This window comes from Anas platyrhynchos, chromosome 21, assembly GCF_047663525.1.
Source record: "Anas platyrhynchos isolate ZD024472 breed Pekin duck chromosome 21, IASCAAS_PekinDuck_T2T, whole genome shotgun sequence".
NCBI lineage: Eukaryota > Metazoa > Chordata > Aves > Anseriformes > Anatidae > Anas > Anas platyrhynchos.
The window spans coordinates 8,727,759-8,747,761 of record NC_092607.1 but is presented as its reverse complement, the minus strand read 5'-3'; the positions used below and the strand labels follow the sequence as shown (position 1 = coordinate 8,747,761).

Sequence of the window (20,003 nt, the reverse complement as noted above, 5' to 3'; positions counted from 1 at the left end):
TCCAGTCAGAATCAATCTCCATGGTTTAGTCCCAGGGCTGCAGTGGATGAAGAGGTCTATGCCACACGATGTGGGGAGCTCCAGGCACAAGTGGCAGCAAAGGACACGCCTGCCAGGGACAGAAAACATGGCCCATGACCAGGCAGGATGCCAACACACGCCGGGGGCTGGCAAACAAAAGTTGGATAACTCAAGGTGATGGGGGGGGTTACCCCCAGGTGATGGGGAGGGTTGATGCTGCAAAATAGTCCCTTCATATCCCAAAGCACCCCTCTCCTGTCACCCTTCCCCATGTGTCCCCACCCTGTCCTGTGTCTCCAGCCTTGTCCCTGTGCCCCTTCTTCAACCTAGTGCTCCTATGCCATACCTGCCCCTTTTCCCTACCCCCAGTGTCCTTTTTCCTGCGCTGCACATTCCCAGCCCTGGCCATTTTCTCATCCCACAGTGTCCCTTTGCTGTCTCCCACATGACCCTAGGCTGTCCCTGCAGCTCCTTTCCTCTTCCCCTTGTCCTTTCTGCTGTGTACCCATGGCTTCATCCCATGGCACAAGGCTGAAATGGCCCTTGGACTCACCCGCCCCAGCACTGACAAAAATGAGAATAGAATAAAACCATTAGACTATTTATTATTCTCGTGAACATACAAAAGGAAGTAAGGAAACAAGTAACTGGGTATGAGCATGTTGCGATCCAGCCCACCCTGTAGCACAGACACCTAGTCCCCTGGGGTTCAGGAGCTGTTTTAGGGGTGACTACTATCCTGGGAGAATGGAAATGCCTCAAGGCAATGGTGGTGCCAGGGTCGATTCTGCCCTACAGAGCCCTGCTCTGTCCTGCACTCATCCTTGCTTGGAGCCAGCATGGGGAGCCAGGGGGTTGTCACCTGTCGTGGTTTTACCCTGATGGGCAGCTGAACTCCACCACAACTGTTCTCTCACTCCTCCGCCTCAAGGAAAAAAAAAAAAAAAAGAAAGGAAGAAAATACAATGGAAAAGGTTTAAGGGTGACATAAGGACAAGGAGATCACCCACCAATTATTGTCACAGGTAAAACAAACTTGGCAATAACATAGTTTATTGCCCAAAAGCAAACTAAAAACACCTTCCGTCCCCATCTAGCCTCTTCTACATCGTCCCCCCAAGCAGGGCATGGGGGCTGCAATCAGTCCGCAGTGAGAGAGGGAGCTAAGGGGATCTTAGTAGACAGGATGCTGACTAATGAATACCTAGATTATTGTATTAAAAATAGATGTTGCTTAATGTCTTTGCTTACTACTGTGCAAATTAAGCAAAACAAGAAGTCTTGGGGCCCCTCACAAAGGATGGTTCCTGACAAAAACAGGGAACCTGTCTCGAGAACCGGCTGAGACCAACCCTGTGGTTTGGACGAGAGCCAAGGAGCAGCTGAGTCTGCACAAAGGCAGGGGGTCAACTAGAGGTGATGAAGAGTTATCAGCCTTCATCCCGATGACTCCCGGCAACCACCAGCAGGAGGCAATGCGCAAGTGCAGATGGGAGGAGTTTGTGGAAATGCCTTCTTGGAACTAATTTTAATATGAAGTAAGTATAGGTCACGCATATGTATAGGAGCATTGGGGAACTTCATGCGTATGTCACTTTACTGCATATAACCAAGGCAAGCTGCCGTGTTGTGGTGTGCACGACTTTGGTGGGACTTCCCCCCATGCTGTCCAGGCTGAATAAACGTACCTACTTTACAAGCTGACTGATTGTGGAGGCCGTTTTCCGCATGTCAGTAACACTTCATTTCCACTGCCCCTTCACAGTTATGTCCCTGCTCCAGTGTGGGGTCTCTCTTCTTTTCTCTTGACTAGAGGGCCCGTGGTTTTTTGTTTTTACTGATTTCCCACTGCTTATCCTGTTTTTCTTAGCTATCCTCCTAATTTTGAGACAGCAGGACCTTCCCATTATCTTCTTAACATACTTCCCACTGCTATGCCACTGTCACACCTACACAATCACTTTTGAATATGAAAAGTTAGTGGAATTTTCCACTGCAAAACCACATTCTACTGCAAAAAAACATAACTTTGATGTTCAATTCTCCTGTCCTCTTTTCTTACTACTATTTTGTTTTGCAGCTCTTCACATCACCCACTCTTTAGTTTTTAGAACAGTAGGGTTCAATATTTTTCTTCAGATTTCATGAGAAATGATAGAAACACAATGCCATTATTGCTAGAATGATAAAAATATGTTGCTGGAGCCATCCCATTCAGGCAACCAAGAGGTCAATTTTTGCAAATGTCTCTATATTCCCCAGAAAGTGTCATCTTGGACCATCTCATATAAGATCTTGGTATTCTTCAGGCTCCTTGCCTTCAGGAGTCAGATCACAGATCGAGCAGTCACAGATCCAGCAGTGCTGCTTTGCCAGGGGCTTGGAGCCCTTTAGCTCAGTCTGGCTACTGCTGTGAAAGATAACAAAAAATGTTATCTTAACATGAAAACTGCCCCTTAACATGAAAAGGAGGACTAAGGAGAATCTCTATCCTTTACTGGATGCGGAGAGAAACTTAGTGGAAAGAGATGAGGAAAAGGCTAAGGTGTTTAATGCCTTATTTGTCTCAGTTTTTAGTAGCAAGACCAGTTGTTCTCTGGGTACCCAGCCCCCTGAGCTGGTGGAAGGGGATGGGGAGCAGATTGTGGCCCTCATAATCCACGAGGAAATGGTTCACGACCTGCTACAGCACTTCAATGTACATAAGTTGATGGGGCCAGATGGGATCCACCCGAGGGTACTGAGAGAACAGGTAGAAGTGCTCGCCAAGCTGCTTTCCATCATTTATAAGCAGTCCTGGCTATCAGGGGAGGTTCCAGTCAACTGGCGGCTAGCAAATGTGACAGCCATCTACAAGAGAGGCCGGAGGGTGGACCCGGGAAAATATAGGTCTGTCAGTCTGACTTCGGTGATGGGGAAGCTCATTGGGCAGGTTATCCTGAGTGTCATCATGCCAAGCTAAATGATTCTGTGATTCTGATTCATTCTTAGTCACAAGTGGTGACCGTGACTTTCCTTTACTGGCTTGTGGAAAGGCTGTTCCGCCCTTAACTTGCAAGGCTTGTGCTCCCTGCTATGAACTGGTTGGAAAGCCCTGGCTCTTTCAGATCCTGATTTGCCCATTAGACCAAAGGCTCAGGCGTGCTCAGAGCGTGGGTCTGTGACGGAATTCACACCATCACTGCTTCTGGAAGCCTGCTGCATGCCCACCAAGCCTGCTGCCATCATTGTGCACCCAGCTCTGCCACAAGCACCTTGTTTCTCCTCAGGTGCGGCCTTGAGCAAGGTGTCCCCTCCTGGATCCCTGTTGGAGAGCTTTAGGGGCTTCAAAGAGAAGGCTCTGCCAGGCTCTGCTATTGCTTTCCCCTTTGGAACAAAAGCACAAACCTGTGCTACAACACTGCTGCCATGCAGCAATGTTGGAGCACAACCAACAGGCTGCCCTAAGAAGCGCAACCCCCTGCCCCTCTGTGTGCCCCCCCATTTTCACTTGTGTGTGCCTCCACTCCCGTGTGACCCCCTTTCCCTCCACCATTTCCACCCCCGTATGTTTCACCCCCTGAATTTTCACTCACGTGTGCCCCCCTGCGTGCAGCCCCACGTGCCCCCACCCCGATTTGCACCGTCAGTGTCCCTCCCCAGATTTCCCCCCTGACTGCACCCCGGGGTGCCCCCAGCCCCAGGTGTCCCCTTGTGTCTTTTCCCCCCCAGCATGCCCTGTGGCACAGAACCTTCTAGAGCGGCCCCAAACGGCCACCCCTGCCCCCGCTCAGCTCTGCCTCACACCTGCCCTGGCTGTGAGCAGCTTCCAGCCCTGTCCGACACCAGCCCGGAGCCGCCCCCATTGGCACCCCCTGCACTGCCCTGGAACCGGGCCCCTCAGCGATCCCCCAGCCATGGCCACCCCCAAGTTTGCCGACCTGCCTGGCATCGTGCGTGCGGGGCTGGGCCTTGGGGTGTCCGGAGGGGGTCAGGGGAGAGAACGTGGGGCCTGTGGGGAGGTTGGGGATGCCAGGGTCAGATGGGGGACCTGGGGGGATTGGGGTTGGTTTTGGGTGCTCGGGGGGATCTGAGGCAGCAGGGCAGTAAGTGGGGTGTTTGGGGAGATGGGGGGTAGTCGGGGCTGTCTGGGGTGGGGGGCGACAGACAGGCGTGTCAGGGCATTGGGACTTGCGGGGGGGTCAGGGTGGCTGCAGGTGTGGGGGTGCCTGTAGGGTACCTGAGCACAGGGGGTGTCAGGGGCATGGGGGCAGGAAGAGGGGGCCTGGGGACATTGGAGGTGTCCAGAAGAGCTGAGGAGTTCTTGGGGAGATAGGGTGAGTGTGGGCAGGGAACTGACGGGGGTTAGGGGTGGGTGGGCAGAGGCACCATCTGAAGGTGTCTGGGGCAGTTCGGGGGTGCCTGGTGAGAAAGAGCAAATAGCTGAGCCTGTTTGTGTGCTAGGCCTGGAATGAACCAGAGGTCTATGAGACCAGTGACACACCCGAGGGCGACCAGGCCGAGTTTGAGTTGGTAAGGCTCTGCTGGGGCCCCATGTGTGGTAGAGGTGAGCAAGGGTGCTGGTGCCCCAATCCCACAGGCATCTGGCTCAGCGAGATCATCTCTGGGACAGGGGAGCGGCTCCTGTCCCTGCACATGTCCCTGCAGTGACACTACCCCAACATGGTCTGCTGGCCCTGTCTCAGCCTGACATTGCTGCAGGGCAGCAAGGAGCAAGGGCAAGACTCGTGCTGGGTGGGTGTCCTTGCCCCTGTCCCCTGGCTCCGTGTCCTGCGTAATGCAGTGCCATGTCCCAGTGGCACTGCTGGGACTGCTTTCTCTCTCCTCTCCTCTCCTCCTAACTCTGACTTTCTCACCCCTGGGGAACGCAAGTAGCTGGTAAGAGCCTGTGTGTCAGCCACTGCTCTGCTCAGAGGCACTTGCCGTCTCCCCACAGCTGGACAGCCCCCCCAGCCATGCTGGAGAGCTGCCCCCGCTGCTCTCACCCCTTCTTCTCCATTTGTGCTGTGCCGGAGCTCCCTGAGAGTGCTTCAGGTCAGGCACAGGGGCCAGAGAGGGGAGCAGGCAGGGTGTCCTTGGGGCACCTCCTGCAGGGCCCTGCTGTGTCAGAGGGCGAGAAGCACCCCAAGTTGCTGTCTGCACGCGCCCCTCAAGGGGACATGTGCAAGCTAGGCTGCAGGGAAAGCTGTGGAGAAGTCTTGGAGGCGTTGAAGTCGTCTCACAAGTTGCAAGCACCCCAGAGCCCGTGGATGATGGAAGCCACCCTGAAACACAGCTGTGGGACTGGGGCCACCCCAACCACACATAACACGTGTGGCAGCAGACTGCCTGTTACTGGTTGTGGGGGTCCCAGAACCGCCAAAGGACTGCCTCAGTGTGCCCTGGCCCTGCTGCCAGGCCCTTGTGGGGTTTTTCCTGTTGGCCAGGCCAGGCCGGGGGTCTGATGTGCATGAGCCATGTCCTGGGAAATGGTGCATCCTGGAGAGCCCTTGCTGCCCAAGAGGAGCCTTTGCTGGGTCTGACTGTTGCACCTGCCCCTGTGTACCTGTTGCAACCTGAGGGTTGCCCTGGGGGTTTATGCATCATCCTGGGGCAGTTGGGGAGGATGGGGACACCGTCAGCCCCATTTCCACCCATCTGGTCCCCAGCACTGGCCCTCAAAGGCTGCCAGGGCTACAGAGAGCACAGAGACGGCAGCCCTGCACACAAACCTTTGAGTCTTCCTTTGTCCTTAGTGCTGTGTCCTGTGTGCAGGAGGAGCTTACCAGCACCAGTGTGGAGCACTTTGTCATCAACCCCAATGCTGCCTTCGAGAAGTTCAAGGACAAGCGCCTGGGCACCAAGGGAGTGGGTGAGCCAAGGGGACCGGGGAAGGGTGAGCTATGGTCCCTGGGTTGCTGAGATGGACCCAGGGATGGCATAGACTCCCCAGGTATTTTGTGGTGACCCTCTGCTCTTTTCTCACAGATTTCTCCGACAGCACAAGCAAGACCAGTACAACAGGCTACAAGTCTGGAGAGTATGAAAATGTGAGTCAAACAAGTGCAGAGATGTCCCTTTAGTGTGAACTACCCTACTGCATTCGTCCCTTGTCCCTCCTCAACACACAGTTACGTCCCTGCCCAGCACCACAGCTCTCCCACAGCCACAAGTTTACTTGCCTGTCTGTGAAGGCACAGCTACTACCAAAGGGTTTTGGGTACTGGTGTACCAGCACCTGCAGGGACCTGCAGGCAGGCCATCCTTGGGGGCTGACACAGCCGCCTGTCCTACCCCTGCGCAGAGTGCATTGAAGGAGTCGGAGGCTGAGGAGGAGCTCATACCCATGGCCTTGGCCAGGCAGGTGGAAGGCCTGAAGCAGCAGCTGGTCTCCAGCCACCTGGAAAAGCTACTGGGCCCTGCTGCAGCCATAGACTTCACGGACCTCGAAGGCACGCTGGCCAAGTGAGTGTGGTCCCGAGGCATCACGCCTTCAGCTTGGGAAGTGGGGGGCAGCAGGGGGAGGATGCCAGCAACCCCATGAGGCAGTACCAGAGCAGCACACTCACCTCTTCCCCTTGCCCAGGCGCCTGTTGCAGCAGCTGGAGGAGGTGAAGTGCAAGAAGGCAGTGTCAGGGGAGAGACCCGGCAAGGCCCCAGCCCCCACTGGAGACATGCTCACCTTTGAGCTGTACTGGAGGCCAGAGCAGGACCAGTTCTCCCAGGCTGTTAATGTGAGTGTGTGGAGGGGGAGTCCGAGAGTTTGACCCCAAAATGGCCTGTCCTGCCCTCTCAGCCCTTGTTTCCCCCCCCAGATTGCAGAGCTGGAGAAGCGGTTGGCACAGCTGGAGGTGATGGTACGATACGAGCCTGACAGCCAGGTAAGGGACAGGTGCTCCAGCCCTGCCACTCTCCTGCTCTCTATCCTGCCCCACTGATGTGATTTTCCTCCCCACAGAACCCATCATTGGTTGGGCTGAAGGGCACCAGCCTTGTGGTAAGTCCTGGAATCCTAGAATAGCCTGAGTGGGAGGGACCCATGAAGATCATTGAGTTGAACTCTTGGCTCCACACGGGGCAATCTAGTAGTTAATATATAAGAGCATTGCCCAAATGCTTCTTGAACACCGACAGGTTTGTGTCCGTGCTCCCCTGCTTGGGGAGCCTGTTGTGCTCCTCAGTCACCACCCTGGTGAAGAACTTACATGTATGTCCTAATACCCAACTGGAACTTCTGCTGGTGCAGCTTTAAGCTGTTCCCTCACACTCAGTCACCAGAGAAAAGAGATCAGCACCTCCCTCTCCGCTCTACACCCTGAGGGTGTTGTAGACAGCAAAGAGGTCACCCCTCAGGCTGCTCTTCTCAAAGCTGAACAAACCAAGAACAGACCAAGCTGCTCATCCTAAGTCATGCCGTCTAGCCCTTCCCCCATCTTTATAGAACACCTCTTTTGGGACCCATTCTAGTATTTTTTATCTCCTTCTCATACTGGGGAGCCCCAGACTGCACACAGACTGCACTCAAGGTGATGCCACACCAGCATTGAGTGGAGTGGGACTGTCCTATCTTTTGACTGGTTAGCTCTGCTGTGCTGAATGTGCTCCAGGGTATGGCTGGCCATGGTGTGGGTGGCATGGTGGGACACTTTTCCCCACCCCTGCACATGGCACTGGGGCAGCCATGGGGCACTGCCTGGCCTCCCCTCACCTTGTTCTCCATCCCTAGGAGACCGTGCAGATCCTCCAAGCCAAAGTGAACATCCTGGACATGGCTGTGCTGGACCAAGTGGAGGCCAGGCTGCAGGTTAGGGGGCTCAGAGAGAGGGAGGTTGGGGGGGAGTCCTGCAGCCCCCAGCCAGCAATAGTCCCACCAGCCCCACGGAGGGTGGCACAGGGCCATGGGAGAGCCAGGGGAGGGCACCAGCAAAGGCTATGAAGTTGGGGTGGGGGACACTGCTGGATTTGGGGTCTCACATCTGCTTCTCCCTCTGCAGAGCGTCCTGCAGAAGGTCATTGAAAACACCGAGCACAAGGCAATCATGCTAGACCCTGAAACCCAGAGCAAAGTAAGAGGAGCAGGGAGGGCCCCTCAAAGCAACGCCAGCATGGGGGGCTTTTATGGAATCCCCCTGCAGACTGTGCTTACACCCTCCTTTCTTGCTTTCCACCCCTTGCCCCAGATACACCAGGTCCATGAGATGCTGCAGCGCTGGGACCCTGTGGTCAGCAGTCTGCCTGATGTGGTACAGCGACTGCTGATCCTCAGGGACCTGCATGAGGAAGGTGAGGGGCTGGGGGGGACGCTGGGGACAGTGGTGTGGCATGACGAAGAACATGTTGGGGGGGGGGGGGTACAGTCCCCAGCAGCACTGAGCTTTTACCTCCCTCCCAGCTACGTGGTTCATGCAGGCCCTGGTATACTGGGAGACCACGCAGCAGGAGATGGTTGTTGATCTCAGGAGCAAGGCCTTGCTGCTGGTGGAGGTGAGTCCCACCGGCATGCACTGGAGAAGGAGTGGGTCCCATCCTGCCTCTCCCACTCATCCCCTGCCCCTCTGACTCCCCTGCAGGTCCAGAAGACGTTAAAGGAAAATCTGGCCATTGTAAGGGACAATTTTTCAGCTCTAAAAGCCCACATCAAACAGCTGCAGCAGTGAGAGAAACCCAGAGTCCATTCGGGCATTGCTGCAACCTCGAACTCCACAACCCCCTTGGAATCTTACCCGATCTGGAAAGCTTTTTTTCCACCCCATTCCTAAATAAATGTTTTGTCTGAAAGTGTGTCCATGTTGGCATCTCCTTTGGTCTGTGGCACATCAGCAATGCCCAGATGCAGCATTTCGAATGCATATTTTATTGCATTCATAATGACCCCCCGCCTCCAGTTCCCCTCTGACTGTGCACCCCAGGTACCCCCAGCCCCTTATGTCCCTTCATGTCCCCCAACCCTTCCAGCCTCCCCCCCCCTAAGAATGCCCTGTGGTGCAGAACCATGCAGAGCAGCCCCATCCACCCAGCCTGGCCCAGTCTTGGCTTTTCCTTGTGCCTGTGGGTGATGAAGGCTCTGCACCCAACCCCAGAGCAAGCCCTGACCCCAGAGCGAGCCCTGATGACGGAGCTAACCCCACAGCTAACCCCAGACCCAAACCCTGCACCAAAACCCTACATCCAAACCCCGCACCTGAACCCCTGAGCTAACCCTGACTCCTGACCCCGGACCCAAGCCCCTACCCTGAGCCCTGAACCCAGAGCTGACCCCTGACCTGAACCCCGGACATGAACCACAGACCTGAGCCCTGGACCTGAGCCCCAGACCCAAGAGCTCACCCCGGACCCTCAACCCGAGAGCTGACCCTGAGCATCCATCCTGGAGATAAGCCCGAGACCCAGACCTGAGCCCAGAGCTCACTCTGAGCCCTGTACCTGAGCCCCAGGCCCCGGAGCAGACCCCAGTCGTGGAGCTGACCCCAACAAAACAAAACCCAAGACAGACCACAACCCCCGACCCCAGGAACAGACTCCAGACTGGAGCTAAACCCAAGTCCCAACCCTGAACTCCAATCCCGGATGCTCAACCCCAGATCCTTGACCTTCGACGCTGTGTCCCAGGCCCAGAGGTGACCCCTGACAACCAGAACTGAGCCCCAACCCCTAGCCCACAACCCCAGACGTGACTATGAGCCCCTGACCTGGACCTGACTGAAAGACCCGGAGCTGAGCACCAACCCTGAGCCCCAGCCCCAGCCCCTTGATCCCAGAGCCCCCACACCAAAGCTCACCTCAAGCCCCGGATCTGGAGCTGACCCTGGACCCACAGCTAACTCTGAGCCTCACCCCAAGCCCCAAACCCAAACCTGAGCCTACACATTTGTATATTAAACAGTTGCAAAGCTAATTCTCCAAGATACTGCTTTTTCACCCCTAATTACAGGATTTGAGCCAAGTGCTATAGAAATGGTGATGGGTACACATAGGAATATCACAGCTTACACAACAGTATGCTTAAATTTAAAGACAGACTTTATGTACCCAAATAGAAAAAAATAGGAAAATATATTTATCTGTATAGAAATAAAAATAAAAAATAAAAATCAGGTAATAAAATTTGTTTGAATACACAGCAAACATTTCTGCCCCAACAGTAAGATAACACTTCTAGACAGTGTCTGAACAGCGGAGGAGAAAGTACAGATTTAATACCACAAATCCTCTCTGTCATTGTGTGGGTCTTCACCTACTAAAGGAGCATCAGTACCTGAGATAAACGACCTGTCAGGAATACGTGGGGATGATGAAGTTGGCAGCACTGAGTTTCTTGCACTCCCCTTGCTTCCTATACAAAGGGAGCAAAGAGGACTCTAATAACGAAGGGATTCCAGTTTTCACCACTGTTTTTTTTTTAAATAAATAAATAATGAAGCATCTTTCATTCCATCTTTGCTCTAAACTTTTGAGTATATTTATACAGCTCATCATTTTGATCCTGAAGTTCCCTCATTGCATCTGCATTTGGATATCGTATTGCAGCATTTCTGGTAGCAAGAGCCGGCTTCTTCAAGTGGCTGCAAAACCGGCTGCTGCTGTGGAGCATGTCATTCTGAGCATCTCTTTCTTGAGTTTCCTGGCCGAGAGAATCCACTATCTTCTGTCCCACCGTGAAGATCAATTTGCTGTAGGATATGAAGACCAGGTGGCTGGTTATTGTTCAGACTATTATTAAATATAGCAATTGTATTCTGAAGTGCACCAAAACACAGCCTACAATGTTATGGAAGAGCTATTTTCTTCACAGGCTCTTGCTTGCTTTGAATTATTCTTTTCTGAAGATGGCAAAACCTAGAAAAGGGATAAAAAAAATTAATAGTTAGTTTGGCATCACACTGGTTGTTTCTCTATTTGTTCTACCCTGTATCCTTTGCATGTTTCTTCACTTCTTTTAGTTAACGGGCTCCAAATTGCCTCACCCCAGATTTGTTTTGGAATCATTTTTCTTTCTACAAAGTATTGCACTTCATAACACTGTTTTCTCCCAATTACCTTTTCCCTAAACAGATTTCACTGAACACAATTTTAGTAATAGACAGATAGCACACAAAGTACTGTAGTTAAACATCAATTCTTTATAGAGTCTGGACTTCAAGCTCTTGGGCAAAACAGACTTGATTTTTAACAGTTCTCACTTCATGAGGGTTATGAATGATTAATACTGTACTATAATGGGAATCAATCTTTATACCAATGCATTATAAAATATTTTGAAATATAACCTTTCACAGCCTTATCCCAAATGATACGCACAGGCAAAGAGATAAACAACAATATGACTTTTTGTCCCCAAAGCAGAGAAAACAATTCTACGAGGTAATAATGAGGCATAGGAGCTGCTCAAGCTCGTAGCACAGCTGGAAGAAACATGCAGGACATCTGGCACAAAAGGGACTCTTTCTGGGGGAGCAGCTGATTTTTGTAAGTCTCTTTGTGAGCACCACTCAATCTTCATTGTTGTGTTTTCCTGGGTCCCTTTTGTTCAGTTAGGGAGGGTTTGTCTGTCATTTGCATGGACACATAGGTACAAATGCTGCTTCTCTCTGCCTCTCCCTGTGTTCCAGCCCTATTCATCCAGCATTTGGAAGTGGCATTTTACAAGCAAGCGCTGAGTTTTTAACAAGGCAGGCACACTGCTCAGAAAGCGAGAAAAGGGGCCCCTATTGGAAACTTTAAAAATGTTTAAACAAAGGCTTCTCTTGAAAACTTTTAACCCCTAGTACCAACCTCAAGGGAAATACTACCTCATGAGCAAGTGGAGCACAAACATCTTCTGTGACCACAGATTGCCTACAACAGGCTGCCTTGCTGGCCACATCTTTTCTGTTCACTGCCACCACCAACAAGAGCAACGCCCAAACCCATCTTGTACTAATCCCATCAAATTTATTTAATTATTCATGAAAAAAACAACAACAAAAAACACACAGAGTTAGAACTTCCAAAAAAAAAAAAAAAATGAACAGCAGCTTTTCCCAGTTGGATGCAGCAGTCCCATCTGCTTTGATGGGAAGTGCCATTTTACTACAAACACGAGGATCTCTTGCACACCCTCCAGATGGGAATTTGTATTTCAGACCAGGCCAGATTTAGCCCAGTAGTTAGCTCTTCTCTTTGTATTGCCAAGTCCTGGTGGCAAATATCAGGGCTGAGATCCGAGAGGAGATTACATGCACAATTTTTGCCTGTACCAGATGCCAATCTAATGATATTCCCCAAACAGATTGCAAGAACCTGCTTGTGAAATACACTTTCTACTTGCTGTTGAGAGCCTACAGGCTGACTGCCTGTGACTGATCACTCCTGTTCTCAGAAAAAAAAAAAAAAAAAGATAAGGAAAAGCTTTGTTATTGCTACCAAGAGATGCTACAAAGAGTCCCACAGGGAGGACTTTGCAGTAACTCTATGCAATCTAGCCTTGGTGGAGGCAGAAATCCTGTGGGATTGAGTAAAAGAGGTAAAAACTTGTGAACAGGGTCCTCTCTTGGAGCCCTCTCCCACCTGCCCCAGTCCCATGAGCAGCAGAGCCCCATTTCCTTGCTCTCCACTTGCACCAGATAAGTGCTCCCAGAACAAGACAGAGTGGGCAGCTCCCTGCTCTGCAGCAACAGCTGTCCTCACACCTTCTGGCCAAACGGGGGGAAAAAATTCCCAAGAGGCTACCCACCACTGCACCATGTTACCTGCAGAGCCCTGCTCGGCTGGATGTTGGCACAGACCTGATTAACACAGGTCTGATTTCCCAGACAAGTTTTCCAACATAATTGCTTGCAGCAAATATGCCCAAAGCTATTTTTTCCCGTGCAATGCTCAGAGTTATAAGCCAAAGGTGGGTGATTGCTTATGCAAACATGTTTATGGGTATGCACAAACAGAGCTATGAGTATTCACAGCCCCAATTTTCCAGTCATGCAGAAGCGGTACAGAACAAATTTAGGGCACACTTTTCAGCTTATCTTTTGTCAAGATCTAGCTCTCCTATTGCTCGGTGCGCTTCACCCAAGTGCACAAGACCTTATTATTCTCTGCTAAAAGAGATCCTTGCTTGTATAAGTGAGAACCAGCCCCAGAGCTAGGTAAAAGGTAAGCAGAGCATGCAGATTGCAAACTGCACCATCCCTGTGGCAGGGAAGAGCCTGATCCTCTCCGCAGGTACCGAGAGCAGAGCAGGGGCCCCTCTCCACAGCGGGGTGCTGTGACCCCAGTACCCACACCCTACACCCCCCCCCAAAAAAAAAAAACAGCCGGGACAGCAAGCGCTGGCACCACAGAAAGGAAAAAGCATACAGCTGGGGAAGCTCAGCAAGTGCACTTTTGGGGGAAACCCCAAAAATCAGTGATAATCAGGGGATCAGTGACACCCTCCCGAGGGGGCACAGCGCTCCCTAACCCCCCAGTCCAGGAGGAGCCCCCCAACCTCCACCCCCCCGTGGGGTCGGGGCTCCCCCTCACCTCACCTCACCTCACCCCATCCCCATCCCCATCCCCATCCCCATCCCCATCCCCATCCCCATCCCCATCCCCATCCCCATCCCCATCCCCATCCCCATCCCCATCCCCATCCCCATCCCCATCCCCATCCCCATCCCCATCCCCATCCCCATCCCCATCCCCATCCCCATCCCCATCCCCATCCCCATCCCCATCCCCATCCCCATCCCCATCCCCATCCCCATCCCCATCCCCATCCCCATCCCCATCCCCATCCCCATCCCCATCCCCATCCCCATCCCCATCCCTTTTTCCCCTCCCCATAGGTGCCGCGGAGCCCCTCACTCACCCGTACCGGCCTCGAAGGCGCTCCCCGCCTCGGTACTGACTCAAATACGCCGGGAACGGCATTTAACGGGGCGGGGGGAGGCGGGGCGGGCCGAGCCACCCACCCCCAAAACACAAAAATCCCGGCGCTGGCGGCCGGGGGCGAGCGGGAGCCGCGCAGGTGGGAGCGGCGGCGCCGGGGGCAGTGCGGGGGGGGCAACACGGTGGGGTCAGGGCACAGCCCCTGCCTCTGCACGGCACCGCAACGGCCAGCGAGAGGCTTCCTCCGCTGGGGTTTTGTTTGTTTTTTGCTTTGTTTTGGTGTTTTTTGTTAGTTTGTTTTGTATTTTGGGTTGGGTTATTATTATCTTTTTGCTCCTCTGTTGGCAGAGTGCATGTCCCATAAGGTCTGAAAGCCCCAGTTCCAGGACAGCGACCTCATGTACCTGTGTCTGTCCACAGAGAAAATCATCCAGTTTCAGGTGCGAGGGGCTGAGGACCCCCAGATGCTCCACATTCAAGCTGCTCCACTTGGCTGCTCGCTGGGAGCAGGTCACGGGCAGGAGGAGGTCTGCCACCAACCGGGGTTACCTCCAAATTCAGCTAAGAATCACTGCAGAGCCACCTGCCTCCAGCCTTGGTGGGGACCTCATCACCGAGGTGTTTGCAAAGCATCTCAGTCCCCGTTTCACAGCAGAGGCACTGGGTCACCTGCTGGGACCAGGCAGAAGCCAGGCGTCCTTGGCCCCAGTCCCCTGCTGTCCCCACCGTGACGCGTTCAGAGCTGTGACCCTCTCCGCAGGCACTTCTGTGCCCAAAGGATGCCAACCATGAGCTGCTGAACGATGGCTCCTGCTGGACCAGTATTGGACCGAGATGGTGGAGTACACCTCCAGCAAGAGCTTGTGCTTGTGAGCCTGTCAGCCCCATGGTGCTCATCGCTGCCCTGCAGGTAGGCAGGGCGCCAGCTGCGGGGCACATTTTGGGACATCTCCATCCCCAAAGGGATCCTCTGCTCGGTTTCTCCCAGCATGGGGGTGCAGCGAGGCTGCTGCCCCATTCCTCGGGGCTCTGCGTGGGGTGGGGATGTGGGGCAGAGCAGCTGGTGCTGTAACGTGCTGCTCACCGGCAGCAGGGACTCTCCCTTGGCTAATGGAACTGAGGATGCACCCCAAGAAAAAAACCTTTAATCAACTCCATCCAAGACAAAACACCCAAGCTGAGGATTCCTCCCAGCTCCCCAAAAGCTGGAGAGGCCAAGAAAGCACTGAGCGGCTTGTTCCCAAAGCCTGCTGGATCCAGCAAACGTCTGCAGTAACTCAAGGCACATGGGGAAAGGGAAGACAGGAGGGCCTGGGGCCTCGGGGGTGCCGTGGCAGGGCTCACCTCTCTCCCCAAAAGCCGGTCACGGGCTGCATCTATCTGGGGCTCTGCATTTCCCAGCAGGTCCCACAAGTGGAAAGGGGCAGCTCTGTAGCTCCCGGGTGAGCCTCTTCCCCAAGCATACGCTCCACATCTGGGCAGAGGAGCTGGCAGCATCACCAGAGCTGTTTATTTGCTAAACCCCCAATTAACACAAACTGTCTCGGACAGGCGCCAGCCACCCGGTTGTGAAATCTCGCTCACGAGCAAGTCAGCAGCACCCGCCTCTGCTGGATGGCTCAGGGACCCCGCACGCATGGGGACACACACGGATCATCCCCACAGACCCTGGTGGAGCTGCTCCAGCATCTCCTGTGCTCCTGAGCCACGTTATGGATTATCTGAATTATGTGTTCAGGCTTTTCCCCATCCCCAATGCAGCCAGAAATGTGTGTGTAAAAGGAAGAATGAAAAAACTTTCAGATCACCCCAGGAGCTGGGAAATTACAAAAAGCATCACGTTTTTAGGGACACACAGAATAACTTACACCATGGGTGGCTGTGGTGTTGTGTGAGCGTCCTCGGGTGGTGGCAAGGTCCAAAGGCAATGGGAAATCACAGCAGTGCCCTGCTCCTGCTTCAGTACGGTGATAGGCACTTAATATATATACATTTCGATATACACATACATTTATACAAATATATATGTATATAAACGGGTCCTGGAGGTGACAGCACCTTCAAAAACATCAAGAAGAAAACTCTTGGCTTTCTCCCCCCGAAACAATATCCTACAGAATATCAAGAGTGGCTGCTGCCACCTAGCGAGCCGGCACACGGCGCACTGCTTGTTTTTGTTTTTGTTTTTCCAAATAATGCCCCGAGGGGGGAGGAAGGGAGCACAGCACAGGGCAAGCCAGGGCTGGCTGTGGCACTGAGCTCCCCATTCCCTGCGGCCCCACATTGCTGCAGGATCCAGCCCTGCACCCCACAAGGACAGCCCTGCCCTGCCCCACATCGCCCCCACTCCTCGGGGAGCAGAGGATGGCCGTGGTGCCCCGGGAATCTTCATCTCCTGCTCACCCAGCTCGCACCCAGCCCACCGACACCGCTCCGTGCACCGAGGTGGCCAGAGGGCTGGCTTGCTCAGAGGGCAGTAGGTGATTTTGCAGCCTGTAGGAAGGCTGGAAAAAAAATGGGTTTAAAGACGATTTTGCATCTCTCAGAGCTGAAGGGGTGGGCAGAGAGGGGAGGCTGGCCAGCGGAGGCTGTAGGAGGGCGGCTGGCTGGTGCCAGCAGGGCTCGGTGCAGGTGGGCTTGCTGCCAGCCCTGGTTGTGATCCAGAGAGGTGTTTGTGTTGGCAGGGGCAGCCCAGGGCAGGTCCCACTGCTGTCACAGCTCTGTCACCTCCCGCCTGGAGGACCCAGGGGGTGGCAGCGCGGCCAGCTCCCCCCCAGAGGACAGTGTGGCCACGGCGAGCATCCCCTGGGACCCCACATCAGGAAGGGCTGCAGCAGCCAGCGCTGGAGATCCTGGGAATGTGGGGTCACCAGCACCAGAGCAGCTGCCCCTGCATCCCCTGCCACGCTGTTTGGTGTAAATCTCACCTCAGGAGGGTGAGGACGTGGGGATGCTGCTCTGCTCATCAGCTGAGGGAAAGGTGCAGAGAAAACCACCTTTCTTGGAAATTTTGTGCTCCTGACACCCAGGGCTGGCGTGGTGAATGAGCAGACCTCAGCCAAAGCTGAACCAAGGGGCTGGTCCCTGCACCACAAGCCCAAATCCTGCCTCCCTGCCAAGCCCCCGTGCTGGTCCCAGCCCTACCTTGCGGACCCCAGCAAGGTCCCCTCACCCCAGCAGCCCCCCAGGGCACCCCCAGCCCCAGGCAGGGGAGCCGCATGTATGGGGCCGTAAGTTTGTGCAGTCCCAGCAAACCCGTGCTGACTTTATCCTTTTTTCTGGCAGAACTATAAATAACCCAGCTGGGCAGCAGGATGCAGAACGATGCCAGGGCCAAAATAAGCTGAGCCGGGCTGCTGAGGATTGCAATTACCTGCTCGAGAGACTCCGAGCGCATCGGGAATGGCCCAGGCGTGTGGCACCACTGGCCAGGATAAAAAAAAAAAAAAAAAAAAAAACAAACCACAAGCTGCAGTAAGGACAGGGTGGGCTGGAGACATCCATGGGTGCCCACATCACCCTCGGTGCCTGGTGGGGGTGTTGTTAACCCCATCCCAAATGGGCCTTTTGGAGACCACCACGCTCCTGTGCCTGCAGCTCCGGGTACTCAGCCTTGTCCACGCACCCAAAAGCCTTGTGGAAAATCAGGGTTTGGGTTGTTTTTTCTTCCCTAAAATGAGAAGAAGAAAAAAAAAAAGGAAAAAAAAAAAAAAAGTTTTAAACAAGTTCCCTCCTGGCAAGCTCCATACTCCCTGCAGCGTGGTGAAGGACCAAGCCCAGGAGCTGGCAGCATCCTGATGGGACACGGGACAGGACCAGGGCCACCACATCCACAGCTGGGTCCTGATGGCTGTGGGGGGGGCTCAGGGCAAGCAGAGCCATGCTGTGGGGCTGGATGTGGCTCCCAAAATCAGCCCCACACCGCTGCACGGCCAAGGGAGCCAGGCTGGCGGGGCAGGATGGAGCGAGCTGGCAAACTGCTTTAATCCCCGTCTCGGAAGAAACACCCTGGTGGTTTTCTCAGGGTTCACTGGGAAGGGAAAGTGGGTTTTTAGACAGTTCATATAAACAACTGGGCTTGAAAAACACAGAGCTAATTTCCATGCACTGTTGCTGTAATTATGCGTGCAAACCAGCAGACAATTACAGAGCGGGTAGGCTCAGCGCTGGGAAAGAAATCACGGGGTGCAGCTCCTGCCTGGGAGCCCGGGAGGACTCGGGGAGGGAGCTGTGGGGTGCCAGGCTAGGACCCCACCAGGGTGTGGGACTGGGGACTGAAATCTGAAATTGGACTTGTCTCTGGCCCTGCTTTGTGCTGGGGAGCTGCAGGGGGCACTGCCCCAGGCAGACATCGGTGCCCCTCACCCCTGCGTCGGGGCTGGCCTCCAGAGCCCCCCCCCAGCTGGTTCCTGCAAAGGGGCCGGGGGTCTGGGTGGGTGCTGGGCACTGCAGGGTGGTGCTGGAGGAGGAGCAGCAGCAGCAACTGGAGGGCTTCAACCCACAGGGATGCGTCCTTGCTCCCTGCAACCAGGACAAGTGCTGGCACAGCGAGGACAGCTGGGCAGCGCCGGGATTTCAGGGTGTGGGCTGAATGGGAGACAAAGACCAAAAAAATAAAAATAAAAAGACAGAGAGAATTAATTTCTACAGCTTTGATGTGTGAACGCAGCTCAGTCAAATGCAAATTTGCTCCCAGAGAGGGACCTGGCCCTGGGAAGCCCTGGGGAGCTGGGCTGGGGGCCAGCAGAGGTGCCCAACCGCAGCGACCCCAAGGAGCCAGGCAGCTTCTGCTCCCCGTGGGGAGGGCTCAGCCCCTGCGTCCAAGGCAGAGAGGAGGTGCTGGGCTTGTGCCTTCACCCCAGGCACCTGGGCACTAGTAGCAGATGAATTTCCCCCCCAAAAAAATGCCTCCCGCCTACCTCAGCTCAGCATCCATCTATGCTGCTGCTCTGCTTCTCTGTGTGCTGTTGGTGACCACAAGCAGCGGGGCCCAGCCTGGGGGCTCCGGGCTCTGAGGCTGAAGGCAAAGGATTGGCAATGCCAGAACCACCCCCCTTGGGGTTTTACAGACCTGCACATTCAGCTTCTGGCAGGGCTCGGGGGTGGCCGTGAGCTGCCATCACCTACAGGACACCCGGATCCTCACCTCCCGGACTGCACAGGGCTGATGCCAGGAGCATGGTGCCATGAGGGACTTGTGGCAGCTCCTGTGCACGGGACGGGGCAGAAGAAAAGGGGCTTTATTAAACCTGCTGCAGGTCACAGCAACACCTCCACCAAAAGGCAGGCTCAGGGCAGAGAGGCAGGAAGAGGAATTTGTTCTTTGCTTTCTGCCCTGGGGCTGCGCAGACCCAAAAGGAGCCAACCCGCCTGCAGAGCTGGGGATGTGCCCAGGGTTTGTCCCCATGCCACCACCCAGTGTCACCGTCCCTTTGCCGATGTGCAGGGCCATCCACCTGGTCACCGTCCCCTCGCAGCCTGCTGAGAGCTGGCACTCGTGTGTGCGTGCGTGCATGCAGCCCCCAGGGCTGTGCTGGAGGGAGCGGGCAGGGCTGAAGGGCTCTTTGTTCCCCGGTGTAATTATACCTGAGCGGGGAATCGAAATGTGCTGAAAACTCCTCGCCGGGCGTTTCTGCAGGGAGCCGCGGCGCTCAGCCCAACACTGGCCCCATTGTTCCCTCCGTATGCTCCAGGCCCACCTCCGCTCCCCGCTTCCCTGCCTTTCCTCGAAATAATCAGTCCGTGATTAAAAACCGGGTCTTTTCCCTCGGCAATGTCAACATCGGGCAAAACGCCCTGAAACTCCCTCCTGCTGCAGCTCCCTGTGCTGGGAGGGTGGTGATGTAGGGACAAGGGCAGCACCCTGGTGAGATTTTTGGCACTGGGAGGACCCCGGCTCCCCCGGGGCGGTTCGGGCTCGCCGAGGTTGGAGCACCCCTCTCCACCCTGCCCGTGCAGCGGTGACCTGCCCTATTACAGCTAATCCCTTCCCGGGACCAAGGAGCCTTTACAGCTTTTCCCACCCACACTTTTCCCAAGCCATCAATATTTCAGCAGAGCAGAAATCCCTGCCCCTTCTGCTTTCCCTTTCCCTTGCAAGAGGCAGCCTGCCCCAAATCCCACCCCACTGCTTGGGACCCCCGGTCAGGCAGGGCCTC

The 20,003-nt window shown here is 54.6% G+C and overlaps 1 protein-coding gene and 1 long non-coding RNA gene across 2 annotated transcripts; one reads left to right on the top strand and one right to left on the bottom strand.

Annotated features, from left to right (window-relative positions):
- The first annotated feature begins 3,742 nt into the window (after positions 1-3,742).
- Positions 3,743-8,782, top strand: LOC101796511 (dynactin subunit 2). Its single transcript, XM_072026433.1, has 13 exons — positions 3,743-3,953; positions 4,465-4,533; positions 5,776-5,872; positions 5,989-6,050; positions 6,305-6,465; positions 6,587-6,734; positions 6,816-6,881; positions 6,959-6,997; positions 7,727-7,804; positions 7,995-8,066; positions 8,181-8,283; positions 8,393-8,484; positions 8,571-8,782. The coding sequence occupies exons 1-13, from the start codon at positions 3,918-3,920 to the stop codon at positions 8,655-8,657; spliced, it is 1,110 nt and encodes a 369-aa protein (XP_071882534.1). The 5' UTR covers positions 3,743-3,917; the 3' UTR covers positions 8,658-8,782.
- A 1,220-nt stretch (positions 8,783-10,002) lies between these two features.
- Positions 10,003-13,901, bottom strand: LOC139999235 (uncharacterized). The gene is made up of 3 exons (XR_011804551.1): positions 13,826-13,901; positions 10,763-10,836; positions 10,003-10,670 (listed from the first exon to the last, which is right to left on the bottom strand). It is a non-coding gene; the product is annotated as an uncharacterized lncRNA (long non-coding RNA).
- Between the last annotated feature and the right edge of the window lie 6,102 nt (positions 13,902-20,003).

What these genes read in the sequence shown, in the direction of transcription:
- LOC101796511 (XM_072026433.1), top strand. Translation starts at nt 3,918, where the DNA reads ATGGCCACCCCCAAGTTTGCCGACCTGCCTGGCATC. An exon ending in TGAAGGGCACCAGCCTTGTG is followed by an intron (nt 6,998 to 7,726) that starts GTAAGTCCTGGA and finishes CTCCATCCCTAG; the next exon opens with GAGACCGTGCAGATCCTCCA. An exon ending in CAGGGACCTGCATGAGGAAG is followed by an intron (nt 8,284 to 8,392) that starts GTGAGGGGCTGG and finishes CCTCCCTCCCAG; the next exon opens with CTACGTGGTTCATGCAGGCC.